Raw genomic sequence first — 27,534 nt, 5'->3', positions numbered from 1 at the left:
GAGCTGGAGCTTTCTGAAGCACCGCCCAAAATGGGTGTCCGCGGAGTTGAACCTATCGCACCCCGGCAGATTTAAACACACTGAATGATTCGAGAAGACACAGCGATGAGCGGGGCGGAGCTACACCGACCCTCCGCCAACAAACCCTGGGAAAAAAGAAGAGTTAAGCATCGGACTCACGGTGGAGTTTTTGTGTGGATGATAACAAGTATCATTTGAAGAAGAAAAATGAGACTTAGGTCTCAAAGAACCGTCGCTTATTGTCCGGAGACGCCGAGGAGCAACCGCCAGAGGTCCAACAAAACGACGCCGAGACCTAGGCGCGTTACGTTACCTGCTGGGACCGAAAGCCCTCTTCAAACCAAGGTAACATTACCTGCTGCTACGATCATTTTCCCAGTTAGTAACGTTTTCATAGCTACTCAAATGTTAGCCGCACTAATAAACATCCTGTGAGTTAACGTAAAGGTACCGGATACAGCTATAACGTTACCACCAGTTATCACGTCTGTGTTCTGATGCTAGGTAGTTAGCTAGCTATGCTAGCCAGTGTTCTCATAACAAAACCATAGACGGCGATGCTAACGTTAGCTAGCCGTTGTTGTGTTGAAACAGAATTTGGACGATAGGTGGCTTTTCGTTCCTGTTTAACGTTACTTCCGTTAACTATTCTCACTTCCTGGGTTCGTTAAATAAATTATTGTTTTACGGGCACCCGAACCTGCTAACGTTACGTTAGCTAACGTTAACGCTAAATTTTGTGAGAAGGGGTGATACACATGGTTTACAGTGTGTTGAGTACACAAGCTAAAAGCTAGCGCAGCTTAGGAAAAGCACTGCAGTAAATCCTACCTCTATGAAGGTTTTGATGATTATTTTTTGTAAGTGTTAGAGCTCTTGATTCAATGTGATTCGGGATGCTGTTGAATTGTGTTGCGTTAGGAGATTATGTAAAATCTACCGACATTAACGCACCAAACTATAATGGATAAAGTCTCACCACCACTTTATTTTGCGTTGCCTCTCTCTATTACTCAAATTTAACACATTGGGAACATTGAGATAAAAGAGTAAACGCGCCGCTGGGTCCTGTTAATAGTCACAATCAAGTGCTCTGTGGATACTTCAGGTCCACTGTGTTTATCCCATCTTGTGAAGGGTTCATTGCATGAGTGAAATATACAATCAATCAAAAAATACAAAATGCAAGTCTCCTCCAAAAACAATCCATAGCACCTTGTAGGGTTTGTGCAAAAATTTAATGTACATTTTTGAAGACTTGCATTTTATAGTGTTTGACTGAGAGTATACTTCACTGAGAGTATACTTCACTGCAACAAGCCCTTCACAAGATGGAATAAACATAGTGTATTCAGTATGTACAGTGTCTGTGATTTGAAATGCCACTTCAATTTGAGTGTGTTTTCATCTGCATAAAACAAACCTTGCACACAGGCTCTTATGTTGTAAAAGCAGATTGTGGTGGACACAACAATCCAGTCGTTTTCTACACTAGGTTGCAAATCCCTCAATGGATGCTTTAAGTCTACAGAAGCATACGTTGAGGAATGTCCATTGAGACATCCCTTGTTGTAGACACTACAACATATAGACGTCACCAGACCTTAGTGTCTTCCCTTGTGATGCTTTTACATAAAGCTCAGACGTGCCACTCTATGACGTGGTGTCTGACAGAGGACTCATGCTGCTGCTGCTGCAGCAGAAGATTTAACAGCCTAGTTGCGTGAGAGAGGGTCTCAGTAAAAGTAGGTCACTAGAACACATGCATGCAGTATGTTTACGTGCAGGACTCCAGAGATGTATGCCTGCTGTCTTGAGTTATTTTGTTTATGGCTCACATGTGGGCATTTTCTTTGTAGTGACTGTGGGCGAATTAATGAAAAAGCAAGCCAAATATAATACACACCATGTAGTGCAGGGCAGTGTCTCTGACTTCATAAAGCAAATAGAAGGTCCCGGTTACTGATGTGGTCATGGGCAAAACATCAAGAAATGGTCATGCATAATCTTGCAGTTCACAGGTACTATTGTTATTATTTTTCTATACATCTGTGATACACAATTCCAGTACCTTATTGGCAACAGACACTACTGAGTGCAGCTTTTCTTTACTGCAAACATTTTAACTCTGAAACTGTTCTGCTTTGTCGTAGTTAAGCTTTTTATCTTTTTTAGTCTGTTTTGCATTTGAATAATAGTATAGCCAGGTAGTATTGAGGCTGGTGTTTGTCTCTTTCAACAGCTTAGGTTTTATGCAGAATGTGCACAAAGCCCACGCAACTTACACTTATTGAGGCAACTGTAGCGTTCCTTTAGTTACACAGATAGTTGGATGTATTTTAAATTCACACATTACATTATTGAGAACTGTGAGTTACTCTTATTATTCCACAGCTGTTGGGAAACAGTGCAATGTCATGGGGCATTGGTCTGAACACAACTAGACAATCACACTTTATAGTTCTTAATTAATGACTTTTTAATATTTACTGTGCAGGTTGAAGAGACTGTTGATAGTGACCATCACCACTCAGATGACGAAATTCCCACAATGAAGAGGCGACCATTGCCTCGAGGCCGGGCAAGGAAGAGAGCCATTGCTGTTGATGACCGAGAAACTGGTATATTTAGAATAGAATCAAATAAAATAGATCTTTATTGTCCACCAGGAGTGGAAAGTTGTCTTTGGCTCACCAAACACAAAAGGCAGCATTGTAAAAAGCAGATAATTAGTCAGTAAGACAAGCACATAAAGTCATTACCAAACACTTCAACACATTAGATCAGCTCACTGTCTGTCTGTGGTTTAAAACTCATCAGTCACTTTGTTGAGTTAAGGATACTACTAGCACTCAGGATGAAGGACTTGTTAAAGACATTTTTGGTTATCAGAGGGACTCTAGCGCCTCCCGGAGCCCAAGAGCTCAAACTGAAGAGATAATGAGAGCTATCTGCTAAGATTCACCTCGTTTTCTTTCTCATCCTTTCTGTAGAGAGTTGGGTCAAGGGCTTTTGTGGCCTGCCAATTATTTTACTTGCTGTTGTCACAATCTTAGAGAGTTTATTCTTGGATGTGCAGTCAAGGTGATAACACTAGACAGGAAGATGAAAAGTTAAAACACTCTCAACTATGGTTTGGCACACTAATTCTAAAATCTGCTGACTAACACCAAGGCCACTGAGTTTCCTAAGAAGATAAAGTCCCTGTGAGCATTTCTCGAAAAATACACTCAGTATTTCCAGAAAAGCTCAGATGGGAGTCCAGAATTGAACCAAGGTATTTAAGATTTTCCACAGTTTCAACACGTTGGCCATTAAGTGAAACTGGCTCTGTCTTCAGATCTTGTTTTGTGCAAATAATCAAATCTTTGGTCGTTAGTATTTTCTAACTTGTTGATGTGACACCATGTTTGAATGGCTGTAGTGTTTGGCAGCTTCCAGTTATCCTTAAGGATGCCTTTTCATATATATTAATATGTTTTTTCCCCAAATGTGAATTCCCCACACTGTTCCCTCCTCTTGTGTTTTCTAACTGATCATCATCTCTCGGTCTAGATTTGGCCTTCAAGACTCCGATCAGGCCCATCATGCGCCATCATGAGCGCGTCCTGTCAGAAATCGACCCAGTGTCTCCTCGCAATACAACAGCCAGGAACATCTACTCGCCCATCGTGCGTTTCCTCACACCCACCAAAGAGAGTGAGTACAGCCTTACTATCGGAGCATTTCTCTGTTTTATATACACTGGCCTGAAATAGACTCATACGAATCCAGATATTTTATTTAATTATGTGCTGTGGGGCAGTAAAAATGTACTCCACGCTTTAATGTTGGGAGATATCAAGTCATCCTTTTGAAGATTGTTTTCTTTTCTCATGACGAAAGTGCCTGGTTGGATAAACTTATGTACCAGCTCCTTTCTGGTGGCTTGTGGTAAATTCCCACCCCGGGTGCATTAAATAGAAAAAACATTGTGAGCCCGTTGAATTGCTCAGCAGCCACTAATGTGGTGAGCTGACAGTTGGTATTTATTTTACTGGTGGAGCACTAAGTGTCCTGTTGTAACTCAGATCAACTATGAGTCATTGCTTTTCCTTTCTGAAAACGTCAGAAACTGTTGACTCTGTAAACAGCTTTGGAGAAGGAGTCACACTGTGAGTCAAAATTGCATCCATGTTGTGGTCAGGTGCAGCTAAAAAATTTTTGGAAAGGAAACCGTATGTAAACTTTGCATTGATTTTTTTTTTTTTTTCCTGCTTTAGTATTACGTTTCAAAGCTTATTATAAAGCGTCCATTGACATTAACCGTAGACAGGAAACAATAAGTGTAGTTTGAAAAATCTGCTTCTCAGGTTGCTCAAAAATGAACAGGCCCAACTTGTTTACAGCTTGTGCTTGTTTTTCCTGTCCAGATGTAAAGCGTGCAGGCACTGGAAACAGCGTATTGATGAGCCCAGAACAAGGTGTATTTGGTTTTGGCTCCATTGACCTTCTGGCTGGAGAGGAGGAGGATGACATCTTCAATCCGTACGTATAAAGCCTCTTTCACAGATGCTCTCCTTTGCATTAATTTGATGGCAATTTAAAAACCTACACCCCTACCAGATATCTTATTTATACTCCAGCATATCTTGGAGGTTAACACAGAGTGGTACTTAAAATAAATAATACAGTGTTCTTCTGTGACTGTTGCTTTATGAATTGATTTCTACAGTGCCAGAGCTTATCGCCATGTTCCTGTTTCATGTCCATGTGTACATAACTCTCCTGTCATTAGTGATAAGAGCATTATTATCTTTCTCCAGCTCCACATTCATCAAGAACATACCGTCCCAGTCTCAGCATTCCCGACCCCAAATCAGAGACATTCCCCCCAAGACCAGGAGCACTCCGGAGGCCACGCTGGTGGTCGACCTGGTGAGTTTAATCCTCTGGAGCTTCGTGCTTATACACATGGGGACAACAGTTCAGACACACGAAAAGCCAACATGGAACCTGGACTTTGACAAACGAATCTTAATTTTAATCCCCTAGCATTTTTTCTGAGCTTCTCTCAAAACTGAGATACTTATTATGAGTGGTATCCTTTGGCTGGTGCAATTTAGTTGAATGATGCAGTGGTTGAGTTGCTGGTACGAATGATAAAGAGCCTATTGCAGCTAAAACCTGCACTGACCGTGCAGAGCAGGTCTCTCCACAGTCTTTGCTTTAGCAGTAGGTTCTTGTCTGTAGCTGTGTTGTTGTGAAACATCAGTCACAGCCCAAGTCAAAATTCAGCAAGCCACGGTCCAAATGGCCAGGAAGTGTTCTTGCTGTGCCTGTTTCCAAAGATATTTTGGGAGCTGACTTGTGCAGCTGCTATTATGTTGCGTATTAAATTAAATTAGGTTTTGATTATGTGGCAGATGTTTCCAAATAATTCCTGTTTGGAAATTTGTGTGGACATATTGGCAGCTTGCAGCCCAGCTGTAAATTAAAAATGAACGGAGGATGTGGCATCAATATTAAATTATGTTGTGATTTCCATTACAGACTGCATAACAGTTGTGTCTTGTGACTGCATCTCACTGTCAATTAGGTCTTGATTTCTTTCGTAAAAGTCTGTTAGTGGACTGTTCAGTTGAGATTATTTTGCACAGTAAAATAGTTTTGCTGAAGTGTAATTACCAGAGCCAAACTGGAGGTGTCAGCAAGAACACTGCTGTCCCAGTTTCAAACTTACTGTGCTGCGCCTCAGGAGTCTGGATGTAATATGACATAAACTTGTTGCCTCACAATAGCTGGATGTTGTTTTCTTGAGCTAGACTCAAACACAGTGGTTGTTTTTCCCCCATCTGTCTCAAATCTTGCGTTTTTGGTTCAGATGTGCTTATTTGCTGTTGCTTAACTCAGAAAGATCTCTTATGGAGACCATATTAACTCTGTCACACTTACTGAGACAGGAGGGTGAGTTCATAAAGAGCTTTTGTTTTAGGCTGAGATGATGCCAGAGTTCAGTTGCCAAAAATGTTGCACACCTGATTTGTTTGGTGAGATAATTTGTGCTGGATGTAAGTAGGAGTTGATGATGGCGAGTCAATGTGGCAGTTTATTCCTCCATGAGGCAAAGTAAAACAGATACTGCACTGTCACCATTGCACCCATTATCAGAAGAGTCTTGATTTTTAATTAGGGCTGCCAAACTGTTGATTTTTTAAATCGTGATTAATCGCTAAAATTTAACAGTTTATCACAATTAATCACATTTTTAATTGCATGTTTAAAATTCCATTATTTTGCATTTCAAAACAGTTTTGAAGTCCATATTAACAAGATTAAGCAATTCTTACCAATGTCTTGATTGGGAACCAAATGAATGCAAAGAAATTTACTTCATGCTTGTTACCATGATGCAGAGGTAGAAGACAACTTTCAAGTTCAGTTGAAAACTGAGGATTGTGAGGTTAACAAAAGAAAAAACGATGAATCAGTCATCTTTGTAATATTGCTTACTCTGAGATACTAACTAAAAAAATCCCTCTCCTGAAATCCCTTAGACCTGAGTCTTCCCCAGTGTTGACAGGTCTGTGGCCAGTTCCAACCCATTTAGCAAGCACTGTAGTAAACTTCCTCAACTTAGTTTCATCCACAGGTCTGTGGCAATTCCCACACTCCAAAATAATGCTTTGCAGGCTTTGGCAGTGTGGTAATCTGCTGCCATCAGTCAGATTAGCTGCACCTGTATGCGTAGTTTGTAGGTTCATAGGTAGCTCAAAGTTGAAGGATTTTGATGATATTTGCCATGATATACATATTACTTCTGACTTGTCAACTGAGCTGTCAGAAGAGCAGTGCTGTCGTTATTTTCCATCACTGTGGCAGCAGAAAGTCGCTGCAGCAGCTTGACCAGGGTGCATGGAAGAGACAAAATAGCAGCACATGATTAAAGAAAACAGTAACGTGTTATGTTCGCACCTTTATCACATTGCCGTTAACGCAGACAACCCTTGTTTTAAAACTGAAATAAACTAAGTCACATTTATTTATGTTCCTACAGGAGGAGACCCTGATGTTCAGCTCTCTGAATGTGATTGAGGAAGCAGAATACACCTTCAACACAGCCTTCCAGGACCATCAGTACAAGGTAACCACTCACTGCATGTTTTTGAATCTGAAGCAGATGATCCCACATTGTGAAGAGAGCGAAAGCATCATGGATGATTCACTTGAGTGTGTTTGTCCTCTTGTTTGTCCCTGTGAGGGATGACAGGGAGCAGGAGATGTGAGGAAGTCTAGTCTTAATGTGGGGAAATACCTGAACTAACAAGAACACACTGGTGGCACATTGTGGCTAGCAGTCATCTCCGCCATCTCTTATTTCATTCACTTATCAGTGATTCAGGTCACTGACAAAAAATGGTTTATGGTGTTTATGTTTCAGTGCTGCAGAAACTTAAAAGAAAATCCTGTCATCTGTTTGACAGTGTTTGATAAGAAATAGAAACTAAATATGTATAAATTTGTTAATTTATTCTGTCTGCTTTTATCAACAGGTGTACATGATCTTACGACCACATGTGAAAGAGTTTCTGCAGTCCATGGCAAAAATCTATGAGGTATGTGTTAATTAGTGTGTTAACCTGATATAGAATGAATTGTCTGGTTATTTATTGGCACAGTTGGCTCTGGATGAGTGCCATCTACAGTCTCAGTTTGTTTTAATCTGCAAAACCGAAACTTTAAATATTTTAGGCTTCTCTGATGAACTGATTTGCCCCATATTTTCAGAACCTATACACGCTCCATCTCTGAACAGATACTTCATTCATACCTTCCCCCCTTTTTTTAGTTGAGTTCATCTGAGCCACCTTATTTCCATCTTTTATCTTATTTTTCTTTGTGCATGAAAATAAATTAAAAGTAAATTTAGTTCTCATGATGTCCTGATGCCTGCTCAGTCCTGGTTTTTGTGGAATCGGTCCCAGCTGCTGTTTGTACTCTGTTCCAGCTGTTTGTTTACACATGTGCAAAGAAGGAATACGCTGAGAAGATACTGGACATCCTGGACCCGCAGAGAAAACTGTTTCGGTATGTCTCCTTAAGATCTGCTTACACTTGTGTTTTATAAACTCTTCGCATGACCGCAGAGATGTGCACTCCGTCAGGTTTATTAGACTCAGCCTGCGAGTGTTAGCCCGCAGCTGACCCGTCTGTGACCGTCACGCTGACCTCTGGATGCTGCTTGGAAATGTTACGCGGTCTGTCTGTGGTTTGACCATTTGTCAGTCACTCTGCGATTTTCTCATTTAATAGTGTAAAGGATTTAGCTGACTGATGCCCAGATGGAAGTACTATGAGTGCAGATGTGATTGTGTCATATTGTGAGGGCAGCAGAGATTAGCTTTTCCTTTTGGCTTCAAGTTGTTAATGTCAGTAGAAGAAGATATGTAGAGATTAACAAAAAATTGACTGAAAACTAGAATGAGAGTAAAATCAGGTGTGACTAAAATTCTACATGTAATTCAGACTACTATGTATGCTGCTGCCTGTATCGTAAGACATTCCTCAAACCTCTCTACTTATTTAAATTGGCTGTATTCTATATTTTTTTTGTGATAACAACGTATAAAATAATGTGAAAACAATGCGAAAGAGGTCACTTGCAGATAAACCCACAGATAATTATCAGTGAGTGAGTCTTAGCTCATTGTTTATCTCTCTGACTCACAGCTTTCATAGCGTAGCGCTGTTTTGGCCGCAGTAGGCAGCTGTTTTCACTGAAAAAGCCAGCTAGTCACTAACCGTCTCTGCTGTCTCTGCTGTTTGGTGCAGCACAGGTCATGTACGGTGGATCTTTAGAGCCATTTGACTAAAAACAGCTGTCTGCGGCAGTCAAAAACAAAACTGTACGAGCGGTGAGAGTGAACGAAAACAGTAAAGTTGTGGACCGGACAGCTAAACAATGCACTCAAGTTCACTATAAAGCCACCACAGGAAGCTGTTCTCAGAGAAAAAGCTATTAAAACTCAGTGTGTACTACCTGCTTGGCACCAAACAGCAGACGCTGTTTAACACTAGCTGGTGAGCACTGTGGTGCATTTAGCAGCTTAAGAGACAGTTAATTCTCTCAGGGGAGAACTTACGACTTGGTGCCCCCAAGTAGCCCAAAAATCAGTTATTGCAGGTTAAAGAAGGCGGTGTGTACACTGACAGTAAAGTGACAGTGCAAAGAGAGTTGGTGAAGCCATGCGCTACTTTATTTACAGGAATGTGTGCCCATATGTTATTAATGAAAATAGTAAATTCAGAAGGATGGTGGTGGCCCACTGATAAAAACAAAACCCAGTCAGCAAAATGTAAAAATGTGTGCCAGTGTTTTACTGTCTATGGTTACTGTTTGTATGGTTTCAAAATATACTGACACATTTACAGAGAGAAGTGTAACTGTTTTTAACATGTTGATATTTTTTCTTGTAGACACCGTCTTTATCAGGACGACTGTGCCTGTGTTCTCGGCCACTACATCAAAGATCTCAGCCTTCTCGGGAGGGATCTCGCCAAGACGGTTGTTCTGGACAACGCACCCCACACATACCCGTACCATGTGAGAACTGTGCTTCTAAATCCAACTTTAAAATCTAACGTTATGTCATTTTCATTGCTTTTAATGGTCAGGGCTGGTGGTTAGTTATTGTATTAACAAGGTATCAGTACGGGACTAGCCTAGCCACCTAGCTCACCTGCTAGAGTATATAAGCTCCATATAAGCTGAGTCTTCAGCAGCGGCTCTGGTTTGATTTCCACCTGTGGCTCTTTGCTGCATTCTCTCTCAACCCTCTTTCCTGTCACTTTACTGCAGTTCTATAATAAAGGCAAAAGCCCTAAAATGTGTGTTGTGTTTTTGCAGCTGATGAACACTATTCCCATCAAGAGCTGGTCTGGGGAGCCAGAGGACAGAGAACTCCAGAAACTCATCCCGTACATGGAGAAGATGTCTGCAGCGGTACGTCTGTCATGTTTCTAGCTTCGTTGTTAGGTGATCGTTTTGTGGCATAAATAAGTAGCAGTGTCCCCCAATAATCAATGTATGGACAGACTAAAATGTCCAGCTGATTAAACAATTAGTTGACAAAAGAAAATGAATTGCCAGCTCGATTGTTAAATAATAAATTGTTGTAGTCAGTTTTCAGGCCAAGATGTCACCTTGTGATGGTTCCTGCTTCTAAAATGTGAGAATCTGCTGCTCCTCTTGGTCTCACTTTACAGCAATCTGAACATTTTGGACTGTTAGTCATAAAAAGGCATTTACTGACGTCATCTCGTACTGGAGGGTATTGTGATGGACATCTTTTGATGGATGGACAGAGACAGTTGGTGATTCATTTTCTGTCTGTTGACTAATCCATTAATAAACTGATTGTAGCAGCTCCAACAAAAGAAAATAATTCATCACTAAAAATGTGCTGAAGTATCAAATATAAAGAAGATTTCATCTGTATGAAGAAGTGTTTTACTGTCAGACTTGTTTCAGCACTGTGTGAGGACGAGTGTTTGAAGTGTGAAAAACACTGTTTCTGTCGTATCAGTTTTATTATGCCTCCACGCCAGCCATAGCCATGACTGGAGGCAGTATGTTCTCAGGTTGTCTGTTCATCCCATTCTCACAAACACGACATCTCAAGAACACCTTGAGGGAATGTTTTTTAATTTGGCACATGTCCTCTTGGACTAAAAGATGAACTGAATTGTTTTCGGTGATCATAGGTCAAAGGTCAAGGTCACCGTGACCTTGTCCGTCTCATTCTTGCAAACACAAAATCAGGAATGCCTTTAGGGGATTGTTTTTTCAAATTTGGTATCATTACTGATTACTAACTAATTAAATTTTGATGGCCAAAGGTCAAGGTCACTGTGACCTCACAAAACTTGTTTTTGGCTATAACTCAAACATTGATTCACAAATTACGATACAATTTCACACACATGTCTAATAGGATAAAATAATGATCTGATAATGGTTTATATCCAAAAGGTCAAAGGTCAACTTCACTGTGACACCATAATGATCTGCACAAACACTTTTCTGGTCATCACTCACCGTCATAACTGACATTTGGTCAGATACTGAGTTGGTGACACTAATCTTTGGTGTTTACCTTGAAGCTGTGCTGTTTGTATAGATCGTCCATGCTGCCCGGGAGGAAAATGTGTGTGAAGCATCCATGTTGTCACAGACATTTATGTAAACTGTAAGAGGAACCTGATTGGTGCACAGAAGCATATAACCGCAGGGCGATAATTCCGGTTCTTCCAGTGGTGGTCCGTGCAAGCCAGTAAACCTTTGAGTCAGTGGTGAATAAAACAGCTGGCTATCTGCTGCAGCAGCAGATCCGCTGTCCTTCCTCCTCTGGTTTCATCATTCAGTCTAAATATCTCCTGTCGTGTTTTTTCAGGAGGATTTTCGGGAGGTGCTGAAGAAGAGGAAGGATCACTTCCACAGGCTGCTGTCGGAGGACTAACAGGACTCTCCAACCCTCCCCCCTCCTACACTTTAACTACTTTATGTGACTTTCACAGCTCATGTTTGCTTTCTTTATGCTTTGGCTAAAAGCAGAATCCAGTTGGAACTAGCTAACCTTTGTGGTGGACCTGCTCCCTCTCCCCTCTCCCCCCCTGATGACTTTTAAGGACGGCAGATTGGTATTTTAAACATGCTGCTGGTCGTTCGTCACCAGAACCCCATTTCAAAGACTCATTCCACAGGGCAATAAACTGCTGCCCGCTGTTTGTGTACATATACAAGACAAAACTTGAAATATGATGTTTATAGTGGTGATTTTTTTATTTTATTTATTGATTATATTGCTAATCAACTGCTGTTATCACTGTATATTTTAGATATCCTTTTTTTATGCATTCAAATTGCCCTGATAATAAATGGAAAATAAAGCACTTCAGTTATATTGGCTTTACTTTCAGTACAGTGTGTATAATCTGTGTTAGGTCGGTGAAACGTTTCATTTAGATGCACGTCTCGTCGCGTGAGGTGAGCGGTTTGCGATTAAAGCTGCTTCAGAATGATGCAAAGGAGGAGAGGACAGCTGTGAAGATTCTCAGTGAGGTAATAGTGAAGGAGCAGAATGAAATCTCATTTTAGTCTCATCCTTTCACTAAAATGTCAAATGACAAAATAACATTTTTCACAGGCCTGCAGCCTGAACCTGGTCAACATCCTCTGGCGTGTTTCAACAAAGTCAGAAACTGCAGGCAGGTGTTGTGGTTTTGTCTTTTAGACCTCTTCTATGGCTTTTCAGCTAAGTTTCTTTGGTGTCACAACAGTATTGTAATAGTTATTGTTAAAAAAAAAAAGTGTTCCTGCTGCTGAACAAATAAAACTCATCACTTCCTGTGCAGCAGGAAAGAGCCACAAGCAAGTGGAAAAGATGTGTGATGAATAGGTGGGCTCACTTTCAGAGGTAGGTTAGAGCTTAACAGTATTAAAATAAGAATTGCATTAAACAGCTTCCATTTGGATGAGTTTAATAAGAACAACTTAAGAAGAACAGGTTTCATTTGTTGTTGAGGGAAAAAAATCTTTGATTATAAAAACAAACCACTCTGACTTTGTAAAACAGAAACACCAAAATAAACTGCTCTACTCTACTTTAGGTTTTAATGTTGTATGAATATTATAGCGACACCGAAAAATAAGAGATGCAATGAAACAGATGAGGGCTGAAACTGACAATTATTTTCAGCATAGATTAATCTGTTATTTTTTAGTTGGTGAATCACTTATACCAGGGGTGTCAAACATATGACCTGCGGGACAGTACCAGCCTACCACAGGGTCCCAACCGGCCCACCAGATGACTTTGCACACCTAATCTTGATGCACTGAGACGTGTCAGGAGCAATTTAAACATGTAAAATGCTGCCTCTGAGGCTTTCCACCTTGCCCAGAATACAGTTCTCTGAAATAACAATGAATACTTATTGTGGTCATATTTAAGGATATTGAACATTGTGCAAAATATTGTCAACCAAAAGAATCTGTGTCAGACTTCTATCTTAAAACCATATTAGTGTAACCCTGCTGCTGACGCACTGACAAAACTTCAGACTGTAAATGGTTTGTAAGGCAGGGGGTGACTTCTTCAATAGCTTCTACTTAAGTGGAAAAAATGCACATGTAATGACAGTGAGTAGCAGACTGACTGAACGTGGAAAAACTAAAATATACTGTTGAATTTTGACATATTTTCTCTTTCTTCTTTGTTTGATAAATGGATGAACGTTTTCAGAATGAAAGAAAAAATTGAAGGGGTTGATATGTGTAGGTTTTTATGCAGTGGTTTCAGTGGTCTGGCCCACTGGAGATCAAATTGGACTGTATGAGGCCCATGAACTAAAATGAGTTTGACACCCCTGATTTATACCATAAGATCTTAATCAGTTGTAAAAAGGGGAAAAAAGGCCTTGAGTGTTCTTTAGTAGTTCAAAACACGTAATTGAAGACGAGCAGCAGATTTTCACATTTAGTAAATGTTTTTGGCTTTTATGCTTTATAAATTACTTTTATCATCAAAATAGCTGGGCAATAATAGTCTGATGCTCATTTTAGACCTAAAACATGACACAAGATAATTGTAGAAACATTATAGAAAAGAAGCAAAGCCCAATACAGTCAATATAAACTCTGTTTTAACACACAATTAATCATTGTAGGAACATACTGAAGGGCTTGACAATATATCAATATTATACTGATATAGTTACCATCTTTAAATTTGGATATATCCTATGTGTTGTCTTTTTCTTGGTTTTAAAGGCTGGATTACATTAAAGTGGTTACTATTTAGTCAAAAATATTCTCCATATGGCCCAGCCCTAATTTTGCTGATAATTATCTGAGTATCTATGAATTAATGATACTAAATCATACTAAAGAAAACAAAGGTGAATAAAAACACAATAAGTATGTTGTAGTTTATCATAATGATATGAGTATTAAACACAGTGCAGTAACATCATCACACAGTAGGACACACTGTCATCCTGTGTATGAATATTAAAGTGCTGAGCTTCAGTCTGAGTGTAAATGTTTATCGCCCTGTTTAGTCAAACTCGTGTGTGTGCTGGATGTGATTGTTAATGTTGAATTTGGAGGTAAACTGGGAGAAAGTGCCTCCTCTTCCTCCTCCTCCTCCACCTCCTCCTCCTCGGGCTTTATTTGCTCCATATGGTGTTGGACATGGTACCCAGGAAAGAAAAAACGCGTTTTGTGGGCGGAGGAAAATCCTAGTATTTGTCCGTCCTGAAATTTGATTCAGAAGTTCGGGATCCTGGAAGACAAAAAGCAAACGTAGGGGGAGGGAAGAAAGGCAGAGAAGGACGGAGAGAGGTTTTTTTTTTACTGCGAGAAGAGTAAACTCACCAAATACTCTGCAACCTCCGACTAAAGTAAGTGCATTTATACGCGGCATGCTTCTTAATGAATAAAGCGCTTAGTCAGGGAATTCATGGAGCTACTTCAATTTACATTTATGTGTGAGATCTGACTGTTAACTGCTCTAATTGCTGCTGAATGGCCACATAATATAAGGTTTCAGCGCTGCTATTTGAGCATGACTTGTGTGTCCTTTACGCGCACATTCACGCGAGCGCGTTTGATTTATTTATCACCAAATGAGGCATTTCCTGCAGCCCTGATACTAAAACCACACAACACCACACTTTACTTGCTTTGTATTAAAGAAGTTGTGGCTCAGCAGCGTGAGCAAAGTCATTTTTCAGCGGGGCAGTAAAAGCACATTGCCCCCCTACGCGCGTTTCCACATCCACGCCAGCTCTGATAAGCAGCGAGATTTATTCCCCCTCCGACCCAGAAGGCATTGAGTCCTAATTTGCGCTCTATACATGGTAAAGTCCTCATTTGTTTGGAGAAAGATCCCCACCGCAGGTTTTACGTGCCGATTCTGCGCCACAGTTGGATGTGCGCCAAAAACATCCAAGAGAAAATGCTCCAAATTCAATCTGCAGATGGTAATCAAGACCTCCAAAATTCACCATGCAGTGGAAATAACGGCGGAGCAACAAAGGCGCGTGATGGGTGTTATTTTACAGTCATTTGGCTCATGCTTTTGTCCAGTCGTCGTGGGCAACTATGAGTACCCTATATTTTGCGCTTTTTTATATAGAAGTGACCAAAATAGTATCCAACAGTGGTAAAAGAAGTATCCAGATCATTTTCACAAGTAAAAGTACCATGAAAATACTCCATTACAAGTAATCTAATAGTCCTGCACTGACATTTTGCAACAAAATAAGTAAAAAGTAAAAGTAAGCCTGCAAAATGTCAATTATAATCATTATATTATTAGATCATTGTTACTAAGTCATCTACATAAACTGTACTTTTATGTTCAATCTCTAACAATGCCTCATATTTTATAAACTGGTCACATGTTTTATATGTAATATCTTAATCTGATGCATGAGCTCATAAATACATTAGGTGGAGTAAGAAATACAACATGTAGAGCAGCAGAAGTACAAAGCAGCATAAAACTGAAACACTCAAGTAATCCAAGTGCCTCAAAACTGCACTCAAGTACAGTGTTAAAGTGAATGTACTCAGTTACTTTTCACTACAGCTAAGCAGCTGATTCAGTCTTGAGTTATTGTCTTGAGTAAAGCCAATTTTAGGTAGGCTATTTAAGAAAAAAAGGATATCATTTTTTATGGTACATTAACTTTCAGTCCTGCCTCATGTTATTTCTGATCATCCTATCCACAATATGCTGTTACAGTCAGGTTCAGGACCCCACAGGGTCCCAAGATGAATCTTTGGGGTCACCATATGATAGAAAGTTATTTATTTTATCTCACTTTTTTCTAAGTTTGCTATTGTCTTGTCAAATACTACATACTTGCCCTTCCTTGAAATTAGTTAAATATTGGTAACATTCACCACTAACGCCTTTAGAAATAATCAAATAATTGATATACTGGATACTTTGACTTCTTAAGGCCCCTAAAAATCTTAGAGGACAAGGATCACTGTTCACAACCCATGATCACACTGAGGTCATAACCTGAGAGAACCACTGTGCTAGAGTAACGCTCCATCATGTAGCTGCGTGCAGTTGACAGCAGGGTTTTAGAAATACTACTACAAATAGGAATTAAATTCTGGTAGGGAAATATTACTGTTAAAGATGCGGGTACTGAACCTCAACAGGAATCAAACAAAAAATATGCCCACAGCACCTCAAACTTTGTCAGTCTTGGTTTTTAAGCAGGAAATATTAGCCTATATTGAACATAGGCAAAACTCTCCATTTAACGCTGATTCATTAGCAGTTTGATACATGTTTTAAAAGACATTGTTTTAGGAATTATGCTTATTACATTAAATATGAAGCTGGAGCCAGGAGACTGCTTAGCCTAGCTTAGCATAAAGACTGGAAGGGGGGGAGGCAGCTAGCCTGGCTCTGCCCAAAATGATCAGAATCAGACACCTCTACAGATCACTGATAAACACAATATCAATATCATTTGTTTAATACGTGCAACAACCGAAGTTTAAAAGCAGATGATGATGATGGTTATCGCCAATAACGTCTTTTCGACCCATAATGGGGGGACATTGATGATGCCGGCGCATAGCACCCACCCTCTGCTTTTTCCCCTGGTTAACACTTTTAGCTTTGTTAGCACTTTTGCCATTGTTAGAGCTGTTGGTGCTGTTAGCAACATTAGCAGGGCGTCTACAGGCCCTTAAAAAGTCTTAAAATGTCTCAAATTAAGTTTTCTTAATGTAAGGCCTTAAAATGTCTTAAATAGTCTTAAATTGTCTTAAATTAAGATTCAATAGGTCTTAAATATTTTCGGTCACATTGCCGTGAAAATTTCTCTGGCCTGACAGACCCAGTGACTGTTTACAATCACTGGACAGACCGAAGAATTGCAATAATATATAGCATTTATGACAGCGAAGAGATTTTCTTTTCTTTTTAACTTAACATAAACTTAACATTTAAACTTAAACTCACCCAATTGTTGTCATTTTTCCTTACTGTTCATCTTGAACTGACACATGCACACACATATTTCTACATATAATGTATATTTCCATTGCAGGCTTGGTCTTAAATTTAATATAAGGTGGTATTAAAAAGGTCTTAAATTTAACTTGGTTATGTCTGTTGACACCCTGATTAGTCACCACCATGTTGAGAATCATAGATATGCACTGACTGTCCTATACGGCTCCTGTTAGTATTTTACAGACACTCATATTAATATCTCACCTTTGTTCTTCCAATATTACTTCAAAAGTGAGTATAATGAGTCCAGCCACACTGGAATAAGCCTCCAAAATACCTACCATTAATACGTTTTTAATTGTCAATTATAAATTCTTTCCAGGTGGCTGAAACCTCCAGATTCCTAGACAGAGATTCAGAGGACATGACCTCAGTGTCACTGCTGCATGATCAAATGATGCAGTCTTATGTGTGCAGAATCTGTTGGACACAGAATTAGAAATATGTATACAATGTAGTTTGTGCCAGTCTCTTCTTATTTGGATCTGTCCTAATCAGTGTCGTCAAAATTACATCAGATTATAATTTTTGTTCTTTTGCATGTGTTCATTTTTGTGACAGAAGCTAAAAAAAAAAACTACCTTGCAGAGGATGATAAACTCTGACTTCCTGTCAGTGCTGATCATTGTACAACAACAGACATATCAACAGCTCCTTTCCTCACATAACATAACTTTGGCATCAATCCAAATGAAGTCCCAGTAAAGCTCAGTTTTTAAGGATTTATACCTGTCAGATTTTGAGGGTAAATGGGGATACAAGAAACACAAAAGACAAAATATACAAACAAGAAAAATTATGTGTACAACTCACAACTGTTCTTAAGTTGTCAGTCTGGTTGGAAACATTTTCCAGATCTTTTTTAGTGACTTTAAATATTCTGACGTGGCCTCTTTCTGCACAAATGCCACCAGATGCTTGAAGAAAGAAAACTTCTTTCTTTGAAAGAAAGTTCAGATGAAACGTGCACTGATTTGGCTGCTCTGGTACTTGAAGGAGAAAGGAGGTGGTTTTACTGCCCTGTGTGTCCCTGGTTTGGTGTTTATAACTGGTTTTTGGTCTGTTTTTTGTCTGGACCTCTTCCTGCTCCTTCAGGCTGTGTGACTATGAGCACCTCGGGGCTTCAGGCCACTAACCGGCAGAATGTGAAGGAGCTCGACAGCATGAAGGAGTCCATCAGCGACATCATCAACCAGCTCCAGGACATCGACCCCACCAGGCTCTCCTTCTCCCCCTTCCTGGACCTGGACACTCAGATCTCCTTGGCGCCGGTGTCAGACAGTCCCGAGTCATCGGTGGAGGAGCTGCACTCGTCCTCCCACTCCGTCTCAGGCTCCCAGCGCTCCCTTGAACCGCCACCAGCAACCAATCAGCCAAGGAGTGAGTTATTACTGCTGCTTTTTACTGTCTGCAGGATTTGAGTGGAGGCCAGAGCAAATTAGCAAAGGCTGACGTTGAGTTTGAGACCAGACTGGATCCAAAGAGGGTTGAGACAGAGACAGGGCTGATTAAAGCGGAGCGACAGTTAATGAACAGTGCGTAATAAAAGGAGGGTTTTTATTAGGTTTAGCAGACATGTAGATCTACCTGCGGGAGCTCTGGACTAAATCAACATCTGTGCCTTGAATAGAAGTTTTGTTAAACAGGTTGAAATATGTAAGTTGTTGAACAAAGCACTGTGAGGTGGAAAAAACAGTGAAATACAGACACATTCAGGAACATCTTCAGCATTAGCCTCACATACAGGCAGGTTTAATTGTCTCCCTGAAGAGAAAGGGCTTTAATTTGTTACATAAATTAGGTGCAATTCAAAACTTCACCTTTTATTGCACATTATATGACGATTTATGGACTGAACTTTGTAGCATAATGTCATGCGTGAGTTCTTCTGGATAGAATATTATAATAACTTCAAGTTGGAGCCCTTTGCTTGTGGCAGGTTTTATTTGTTGAGCTCTGGAGAGAGGACAAAGCTTTTTGTTATGTTATATGTAAAAAGTTATGTTCTTGTCCGACAAACATTTGACCACTGCAAAAGTAGTTGTGGCGTCGTATAAAGTCCATGTGGACCGGGCACGTGCATGTGCATGACACAATAAATAACATGAAGAACTAACTGACCTAGAAAAAAAGTTTTGGGGTTTTTGGTCTTAAGTCAAAACAGACACGAGACAAACTTATTCAAAGTCTGAAGTGCTGCAGTCCTGCAGGAGGGAGACCTCATGTCTAATGTGAAGTGGGTGAACATTTGCAACCAGGAAATCATATAGATGTTTAATGGATGTTGATACGACTGCCCGCAGCGACGGTGAAAACACAGACTGTATGTAAAAGCTGAGAGAACATCTGCAGATGACTACAAGTCTTCTGTCTGCACGTTGCCTCAAGATACCTGCTATAAAATGAATAATTTATTCTATATAATATAATTATATTTATTTAAAAGTAAAGATGAAACTGTATCAGTTTAATAAGATACTTATAGCTGGATCATGAAGCGGCCAGGGCTCCGGATCCTCAGAGATTCAGCCACTTTCAGTTGTTTTTGGTCATTTCAGTAATGGCAAATTTCGCACACTAAGTTGGGTTCTGCATCATGAACTTATTTTGTGATCCTGTATTGTAGAGGGTTTAGTTTCAGAGCTGTAGTGTGTCCGTGTGATGCATATTCCTAAATTGCTTAATCGAATTATCGCAAGCTAATCGACAGGAAGAAAACGTGTGGTCATGTTGTAGTTTTCCTGCACAGGAGACCTGGTTGGTTTCTGTGTCTCTGTGTACACTGTAATGATGGGATTGTGGAGGATTTAACAGAGTACAAACACACAGAGGGTTGGAGGTGCGGTCAGTAGGGGCCCAGCAGTAGTCTTTGGCCCCAGGGCCTCCTAATAAGTTAATCCAGCCATGTGCCCACCCTTTCATAATGTTACATGAGGCCCAGGCCTGACTTGCAGTTAGGGAATGATTGATTGGTGTGAGTCCGCAGCTGATTGCTTTCAGTATCTGGTTTTGGATTGTGTATTGAAATGTGCTCTGGTTTGCACAGGCTCTGCTCCCTGCCACCAGCAGCCCGGCGACGACCTCCCAGAGGAGCCACGAGCAGATCAGACAGAGGAGGGGGAGCTGGATCAAACTCTTTCCAGTCCGATCATCACAGCACACAATTTGGACGCTGCAACGGAAAACCGCATCAGCTTTCCAACCCCAGCCTCTCAGGGAGACATTCCCAATGGCACAGACACACCGAGATGGAGTCCAGAATCCACCAATCTGGACTGCACTGTGGACGAGGGTCGGCCTCTGATAGGCCCGCCGCCAGAGAGCGTGGAGCTGACTGTGTGGAGCCCAGAGAGGCGGGGAGAGACTTGCGAGGCCGCAGAGGAGGCTTCAGATCGGGGACGATGCTGCTGCCGCTGCTGCCAGTGTAAATGCTGTCAGAGCGGCCGAGTTCCTGCTTTCTTCTCAGTCCTGGCCTCTCTTCTGTGTGCAGCCGGAATCCTCTATGCACTCTATTTCTATGTCCCCATTAAACCCCCCGACTGTCCTGACACAGCCAGCCGCATCGTCTTCACCTTCTGCTGCTGCGTGGTGGCAGCCGTCCCCATCTTGCTCGGTACACTTCAAACACCTGCACACTGACATTAAAAAACAGCCGTGTGAGCACCACAAATGAAAGATAAAGATTAAGAGAGGATTTGGTTTGTCTGGCCGCCTCGTCTTGGAATGTTTCAGTGTCTCCTGTCCCCTTTAATTTCATGCGCTTTCAACCTCAGTGCAGCAGACGTCTCCCCGGGCCTCTGGAGAGAAGCATAATTTCCTTCTCCTGCGCATAGCTTTAAATGGAAACTACAATAAGAGGTTGGCTGCGTCTCTCATCTCCCAGGCTGTGGCCTAATTGTTTCAGAATATTTTAATCACTTTCCAACCTGGGCGACCAAAAACCAAGAGGGCAGGTGGCAAAAACATCCAAACCAAAGCCTGTCCAGACCATTTTCCTCTCACCTATTTGTCAAGCTGATGACAGTGAGGAGTATTTGCATGTGGGCCATTCTGCCGGCAGTTGCTATATTCAAATGAAGATATTATAATGACAAAGTGTGCTGTCACATGAGATCAAGTGCAGCTAGGAGTTGTTTGTGGAAAGATGGCGAAGGTTCAAGATGCTAACTGACTTATTGCTCTTTTGTCCCTCGCAGCGATGCTCATGGGCGCAGCGTGCCAGTTCTGCACAGGCTCCTTCGGTTTGCAGGAGTCGTTTCCCAGAAGACGGGCGGTGCAGCAGCTGTTTGTCACAGCGTCCTTGGAGCAGTTACTCTTCTATGTCCTCAACCTCGTCGTGATGGCTGCTTTGCTGCCTCAAGACCAGCTGAAGTTGGTGCCTATACTGGTCGCCGTGTTCATCTTTGGAAGGTGAGCCGAAGATATGAGACATTAAACACATCATCAACTAACAATAAAGACATGTTAAAACAAAAGTGACCAGAGATCAGCAAATTGACCTTTGAACTATGAAGAACAAAATCATACAGCAACAACAAAGTCATTAGAACACCCTCACAGTGACATTGTAATGTGCTGATGTTGGGTGATGGTGACCATTTGGATTTAGAGGTGTTGTCCATGAGTTATTCGTTGTCACAACCAAAGTACAGATAAACACACAGCAATACACAGATGAAGACAGTACCCAAAATCTCCATGAATGTATTCATTAACCCCGCTCACAACTGTCTCAACGAGTCCTGTGACTCCGACCAGATGGGAGCAATGTGAAGTGTTGATTGAGGAGATGATCAGTGTCATTGGCTCGTCTAAGTGCTAGGCGTGTGATGGCTCTGAGGTTTATATCTGGGTGTGGGAAGGCAGATGATTTTAGAGGCAGTGTGTTTGATGATGGTAAGTTTATTTTTGCTCGAGATGGTACATCAAGATTGTGTGTTTGTAAAGCAACAACAGGAGGTGGGGGCCAACAGACAGTGCTCTGCAATAATGGATGGCTTTGCCTGGATTGTTGATGAAAGTCTACGATGTGTTGATTGAAATCGAGTTTATTATCAATGATAAGTCCGAGATATTTGAAGATGCTGACCTGTTGTACTGTCTCTCTGTGGATGGAGGTGAGGTGTGTTAAAATGTAACCATGGTCAGTGTTGGGAAGGTTACTGTTCAAATGTAATAAGTTACAGATTACTAGTTACCCTGTTGAAAATGTAAGTAATTTAATTATGTTGATTACTTCTTTGTTTTAAGGTAACTTATTACATTTGGATACGTTTTGATTGTTTTCCTAACAGATGTTTTAAATTAGGCAATAAAGCTAAAAAAATGTCAGGAAATAGACTGTGCCAAAAGAAGTCATTCCTGCACGGCGAAAAGATGCAAAGCAACAGAATGAATATTTTATTCTACATATAGGCTTCTTACCAAAAAGAATACATTTGAATGTAACCTCTTTGTAATCTCCAACATTTTAATTACTAACTGTAAAATTGAATTACATGTTTTTTCAGTAACTGTAACTGATTAAAATTACATTTGTTTTGTAATTTAATTACTGTAACTAGTTACTCCCCAACACTGAGCATGGTCACCATCAGTTTTGGAGAGTAAAACTAGTAATTAAAATACAATTTTAATTAGATTAATTAGTTAAATGTAATTAAAATTAGTTAAATGTAATTACGAGAAAAAAATGTAATTAATTTGTGGTTACTAATCAAAATGTTTGGGATTACAAAGGGGTTACATCCAAATGTATCCCTTTTGGTAAAAAGCTTATATATAAAATAAAACATTAATTCAGTTGCTTTGCATCTTTTTGCTGTGAAGGGTTGCCAGATGTGACACCGAATTCTGTGCCCCAAGCCTAGAATCGTTGAGTTTTGTGGGATGTTGAGTTAAATTGATGAAGTAATTAAAACACCGACATTGCATATTACATTTCTTACAAGGTAACTAGTAATCTGTAACCTATTACATTTCAAAAGCAACCTTCCCAGCACTGGTCACCATCATAGTTTAGCGTGTTATCATGCTAACATTTGCTAATTAACGCAAAACACAAAGAGAAGCTAAGGCTGATTTTTGTTTTTAAAACAGAGATGAGAAGAGTTAGAGGATCAATAGAAATTATTTTAGTTTATCCTAAGAGTGATATGACTGTTGACATGTTTCACTCAAAACTTCAAAAGTAGCTTTTACTTGTAATGGATTATTTTACATTGTTTTATTGGTACTTTTACACAGGATGGCTGTGGACTCTTTAAAATGCCTCAAATGTGTTACATACAGATTCACTAATAAAAGGCCTTGAACTGCTCTGGCCTGCCTACTGTTGCTGCTTCCTCTGCAAGCTGCCTCCACCCCAGCTCCTCCTTTCCATGTTGTGTCTGACTTAACAATGTCATTTCTGTTTGTCACTGATGCTGCTCTACCCTGTTCCTGGGGGGTCTTTGCTGCTGCTCTCCCTGCCATAGGCTTTCTATGTAGGCGCATGGAAGGGCCGGGAGGTGTGCTCTCTCAGCCTTGAGGCTTTCCACGCAGGTGCATGGAAGGGCAGAGAGGTGTGTTCTTTCTGTCTTGAGGCTCTCTCCATGCTGCTTTCCACGTGGACGCTTGGAAGAGGCCTGAGGAAAAGCAGAGAGGCCCCAGAACAGAGCCATATCGCCAAATATAATACTGCAGAGGGAAATAAAATTTTCTTTGACTGAAGTGTTCCTGACTGAAATAAATATAATTTTCTATTCTTAAAGGCACGTTGTTGTTTTTTTTAAATGTTTCCATCCATTAATAACACATCACATATACTTATATTTATTTTCTATTTTTTAATGTTTCTTAATCCTTGCTTTACAGTTTTCCTCAAAGCATGCAAAGCACTTTAGACTTCTGGATGTGTTTTCCTCCCCTGCAGGCAACCACTGATTTCAGTTAAAAGGTATAAATAGTCTTAAATTCAGATTGGATGGGTCTTCAATGCTTTTTAGTCATGTCACCATGAGAATTTCTAGTATTGGTATTATGGGAAACTTTGTTTTAACAGGAGAGAGACATTATTTGACAGAGAAACAGACTTAAACACCTGTGTGCTTGCTATGCCCTCATAAAAAGTCTTAAATTTAACTTGTGTATACCTGCAGACACTCTGTTACATTACTCCTGTCAACACTGCTGAAGAAGTGAAACTGGCCCTGTAAAACACTGTCTGGGAGGTTGTGAGTGTTTATCAGTGAAGTATGAACTTGATCTGATTTCCTGTTTAATCCTCTCCAGGCTTGTTTACTGGGTCAGCCTGAACGCATGCAGCTCCTGGCGAGGCTTCGGCTCCGGCCTGACCGTCTTCCCGCTCCTGGCCATGGTGGCTTTCAATCTGTTCCTCATGTACACCCTGAATCTCAAGGACCCACTTTTTGGCTCTCAGGACATCCTCTATAATCAGGTCACCCCCTCTTCCTGGTCAGGGGAGACATCACAGAGCCCGAGTGGCAAACCAGACATCCTACCCACAGACATCCTGGACGCTCAGTGAGGAGGCGAGCTGCGCTTTCTTCTTTCAGAGGAGGAGATCTTTTCCCAAAATAGGCCATTCCTGTGGTCTGCAGTTCAGCACAGCAACACACGCTGCCACTATAACCTCCAAGTCTGTGACGGCTTAACTTGTATTTTTGCTCCTCCTATACAGGACTGTTTTTTTTTAATGTGGATTCATGCTTATTATGTGAAATGCAAGAGCTCTTTCCCTGCTAGTGGCGGAGGACGCCTTTGGACAATGCTGTAGTCTTAAAACATTTGTCCTTTTAAGCTATTCCAGTGCCTATATTTAATGTTTTGAACTCTAAGTACTTTAAAGCTCTGCTATGTATGGCTGAATTTGGTTTGACCTAAAATACCACAAGCAAAGTAACTGCAGTTGTCAGACTTTATTATTACTTCAACTTGTCCAGAAAGTCTGTACATGAAGAAGACAGAATAAAAGACATTTGTAAAAACATCTTTTCATCTTTCCCAGTTTTCACTTCCATCTCTGACATTTGAGCGGTTCGACTGAGCAGCTATTCCTGGAGGAACTGTAGTGTGTGTTTTCAGTGCTGGGACTGTCATTATGTGATAACATGCTCTCGATGTTCTCTGGTTGCTCTCCATCTCCACCCTGCTGGCGTCCTCGCTGCCGCTGCCGCTGCTGCTGCTGGTGCTCGGCTGGGCTTGTGGCACAAAATGAGGCCAAAACAAAAACAGGATGCTGAAGACTGCTGCACTGACTTTATTCTCACCACTTAGTCAACGAGAAATTAAAGAGCTTTCTAAATTACTGTAATTAAAGGCAATTCATTTGACATGTGTCAGCCTCCTAAAGATTTACTCGCTGTAACCAGTTTAATGAAAGAAAAGGTTTAAGTCCTGCTTGCCTGACGATGACGAGTCTCTGATAAACTCAGTGCTGACAGTGTCTTTCTTTCTTGTGGGATTTTTTATTTTCCAGCACACTAAGTTTTACCCAATTTAACATAAAAAAAAATTAAAAAATTGACTGCAGGTCAGACTATGTCATCAAGTTTGAAGTCTCGGCTCATCCATGTGGGCTACACATCATATTTGACATTTTCCACACCAGCGGTATCAAACTGCCCACCTGGGTACCAGAACTGGGCCCACACTTTCTCCCCATTTTATTTTTTATTTTTTGCCAAATTATTTAATATTTTATCCTCTGCTACTTCCATGGTTTTATTGATGGGGTCGTGTCCCCTACATCCCACCCAAAATCTGCACCTATACATATAGCGTTGCATACTGCAGACCTGGGCAGGTATGATATAGAGGTTTGTGTTCTTGATCCTGTTACACACTCTTCCTTAAGATGAGTTGACCTTAAACTCAGAAAAACATGTTTGATTGTTTTGTCAACTTCTCTTTCCAGCATTAAGCACGGACTTTCTGTCTCTGGAGTTTTCTTTTTTTCCAGTGAGTGTTCAGTCTGGCCAGTGGCCCCTTAGGTAATTTGATCTTGAGACATCCTGTTATAGACTAAATGATTCATCAAAAAATAATGGACTGATTAATTGGTGCTCCAGTGCCAGGCCGCTCTGCTCTGTGCTTGTGTGTGATGCTGTTTTGCCACAGCCTCGTGGGATTCAGGATATATTCTTTTAAATCCATGGAAAAACAGCTGAACTTCACTTCACATTCATCAGCTCTCACTCTGCTGGAAGCCGCCCAGTAAAACCACAGTCTGCTGCTGTCAGCCGCTGAACAGCTCCAGTCAATGCCTTGCTCAAGAGCTCCAAAACCCAGTAACAACAGGTAGAGGGTTTATGAATCTTACTCAGGTAGCTCTGTCTGACATAAGAGGTTTACTGTGACACTGATAAGTGTGATTAAATAAATGTGTCTGTTATGAGAGCACACATCTTGAATGCAGCTCAACCAGTAGAGCAGGGCTGCTGCTCCAAGTTTAATTATCTGGGTCAGACAAGTCCTAACCTCTGATGTGAAAGTACAAAACCAGTTCTTTTAAACACTAGAGTGAGTAACTCGTGCAGATTGTGCTCCAAAGTTGAGATCATGTTTGAATGGTTCCTCGCAGATTACCCTGTGAGGGATTAAACAGCTCCTTCTTATATAAAAGTCCAGTTGAGTTAGAAAACTCTGTGATCTATCCTGATGCCTCATTTTAGTGGAGGTCATTGTTAACTTTGTGTCTTTAAGTTGGTCAGTTATATGCTCACATATGTGTTGCATGCTTTGAAGAAGTAATAAGGGGTCTAAAATAAATAATATGAAATGAAAACAGGCTGTTTCATTTTCCATATCCTGATCACCAGCTGCAACTACTGCACCTCTGCATGACACTTATTAACATAAAGTCCATAAAAATGATTCAAAATGTGTCAGTGAGAGTATCACCTAGCTGTGTACACCACTCAGTTCAGTTTTGTTTAACTTAAATTTGAATATAATCATCATAGAGGGGGTTTTCTTACACATCTAGATGGAAACCTGCATCCAGAAACACACTGTAGAAAGTCTGTCACATTACGCCAAGTCACCCCACCGGAGGGAGCTAAACAGCTATAAAAAAGACTGTATGATGAACAATATCCAGACTACATATTCACCACTATATGGTGTCCCCCTGTCCAATTCAGGGCCGTAGCTACCACCCAAGACAGTGAGAACATGTCCTCAGTCTTGTTTCTGTGAACTTGGGAGCTTTAACAAACTAAGAAAATGTTAACGTTCTATAATTACATACATATCACACTTCGCGATTCTGACAGTTGATTAATCTGAGTCAATAGTCTTTAATTTGACTAGATATGACCACCCCACTCCCCTTGAAATACAGAATTAAATGCTTTTTCCATCAAAATTTTATTCTTGGCATATTGAGACATTTTTGAAAGAGCATTTAAACCGTCATGTA

At 40.7% G+C, this 27,534-nt stretch overlaps 2 protein-coding genes across 2 annotated transcripts; both read left to right on the top strand.

The window, feature by feature from the left end:
- Positions 1–93: 93 nt before the first annotated feature.
- Positions 94–11,946, top strand: ctdspl3 (CTD (carboxy-terminal domain, RNA polymerase II, polypeptide A) small phosphatase like 3). The gene is made up of 11 exons (XM_049588699.1): positions 94–366; positions 2,519–2,642; positions 3,577–3,720; positions 4,434–4,548; positions 4,827–4,938; positions 7,058–7,144; positions 7,554–7,616; positions 8,009–8,088; positions 9,478–9,604; positions 9,908–10,003; positions 11,454–11,946. Exons 1-11 carry the CDS (start codon positions 229–231, stop codon positions 11,517–11,519), a joined length of 1,152 nt encoding a protein of 383 aa, XP_049444656.1. The 5' UTR covers positions 94–228; the 3' UTR covers positions 11,520–11,946.
- Positions 11,947–14,155: 2,209 nt separating this feature from the next.
- Positions 14,156–25,375, top strand: LOC125896268 (transmembrane protein 79-like). Its single transcript, XM_049588698.1, has 5 exons — positions 14,156–14,463; positions 18,207–18,491; positions 20,158–20,724; positions 21,308–21,521; positions 24,384–25,375. Exons 2-5 carry the CDS (start codon positions 18,218–18,220, stop codon positions 24,637–24,639), a joined length of 1,311 nt encoding a protein of 436 aa, XP_049444655.1. The 5' UTR covers positions 14,156–14,463; positions 18,207–18,217; the 3' UTR covers positions 24,640–25,375.
- The last annotated feature ends 2,159 nt before the right edge of the window (positions 25,376–27,534 follow it).

The sequence above is a fragment of the Epinephelus fuscoguttatus genome, linkage group LG10, assembly GCF_011397635.1.
Source record: "Epinephelus fuscoguttatus linkage group LG10, E.fuscoguttatus.final_Chr_v1".
Lineage (NCBI taxonomy): Eukaryota > Metazoa > Chordata > Actinopteri > Perciformes > Serranidae > Epinephelus > Epinephelus fuscoguttatus.
The sequence above is the reverse complement of the archived record's forward strand: the minus strand, read 5'-3'. Positions and strand labels throughout refer to the sequence as shown.

What these genes read in the sequence shown, in the direction of transcription:
- ctdspl3 (XM_049588699.1), top strand. Translation starts at nt 229, where the DNA reads ATGAGACTTAGGTCTCAAAGAACCGTCGCTTATTGTCCGGAGACGCCG. An exon ending in CCTCACACCCACCAAAGAGA is followed by an intron (nt 3,721 to 4,433) that starts GTGAGTACAGCC and finishes TTTCCTGTCCAG; the next exon opens with ATGTAAAGCGTGCAGGCACT. An exon ending in CCGCAGAGAAAACTGTTTCG is followed by an intron (nt 8,089 to 9,477) that starts GTATGTCTCCTT and finishes TTTTTCTTGTAG; the next exon opens with ACACCGTCTTTATCAGGACG.
- LOC125896268 (XM_049588698.1), top strand. Translation starts at nt 18,218, where the DNA reads ATGAGCACCTCGGGGCTTCAGGCCACTAACCGGCAGAATGTGAAGGAG. An exon ending in AGCAACCAATCAGCCAAGGA is followed by an intron (nt 18,492 to 20,157) that starts GTGAGTTATTAC and finishes TGGTTTGCACAG; the next exon opens with GCTCTGCTCCCTGCCACCAG. An exon ending in AGCCGTCCCCATCTTGCTCG is followed by an intron (nt 20,725 to 21,307) that starts GTACACTTCAAA and finishes TGTCCCTCGCAG; the next exon opens with CGATGCTCATGGGCGCAGCG.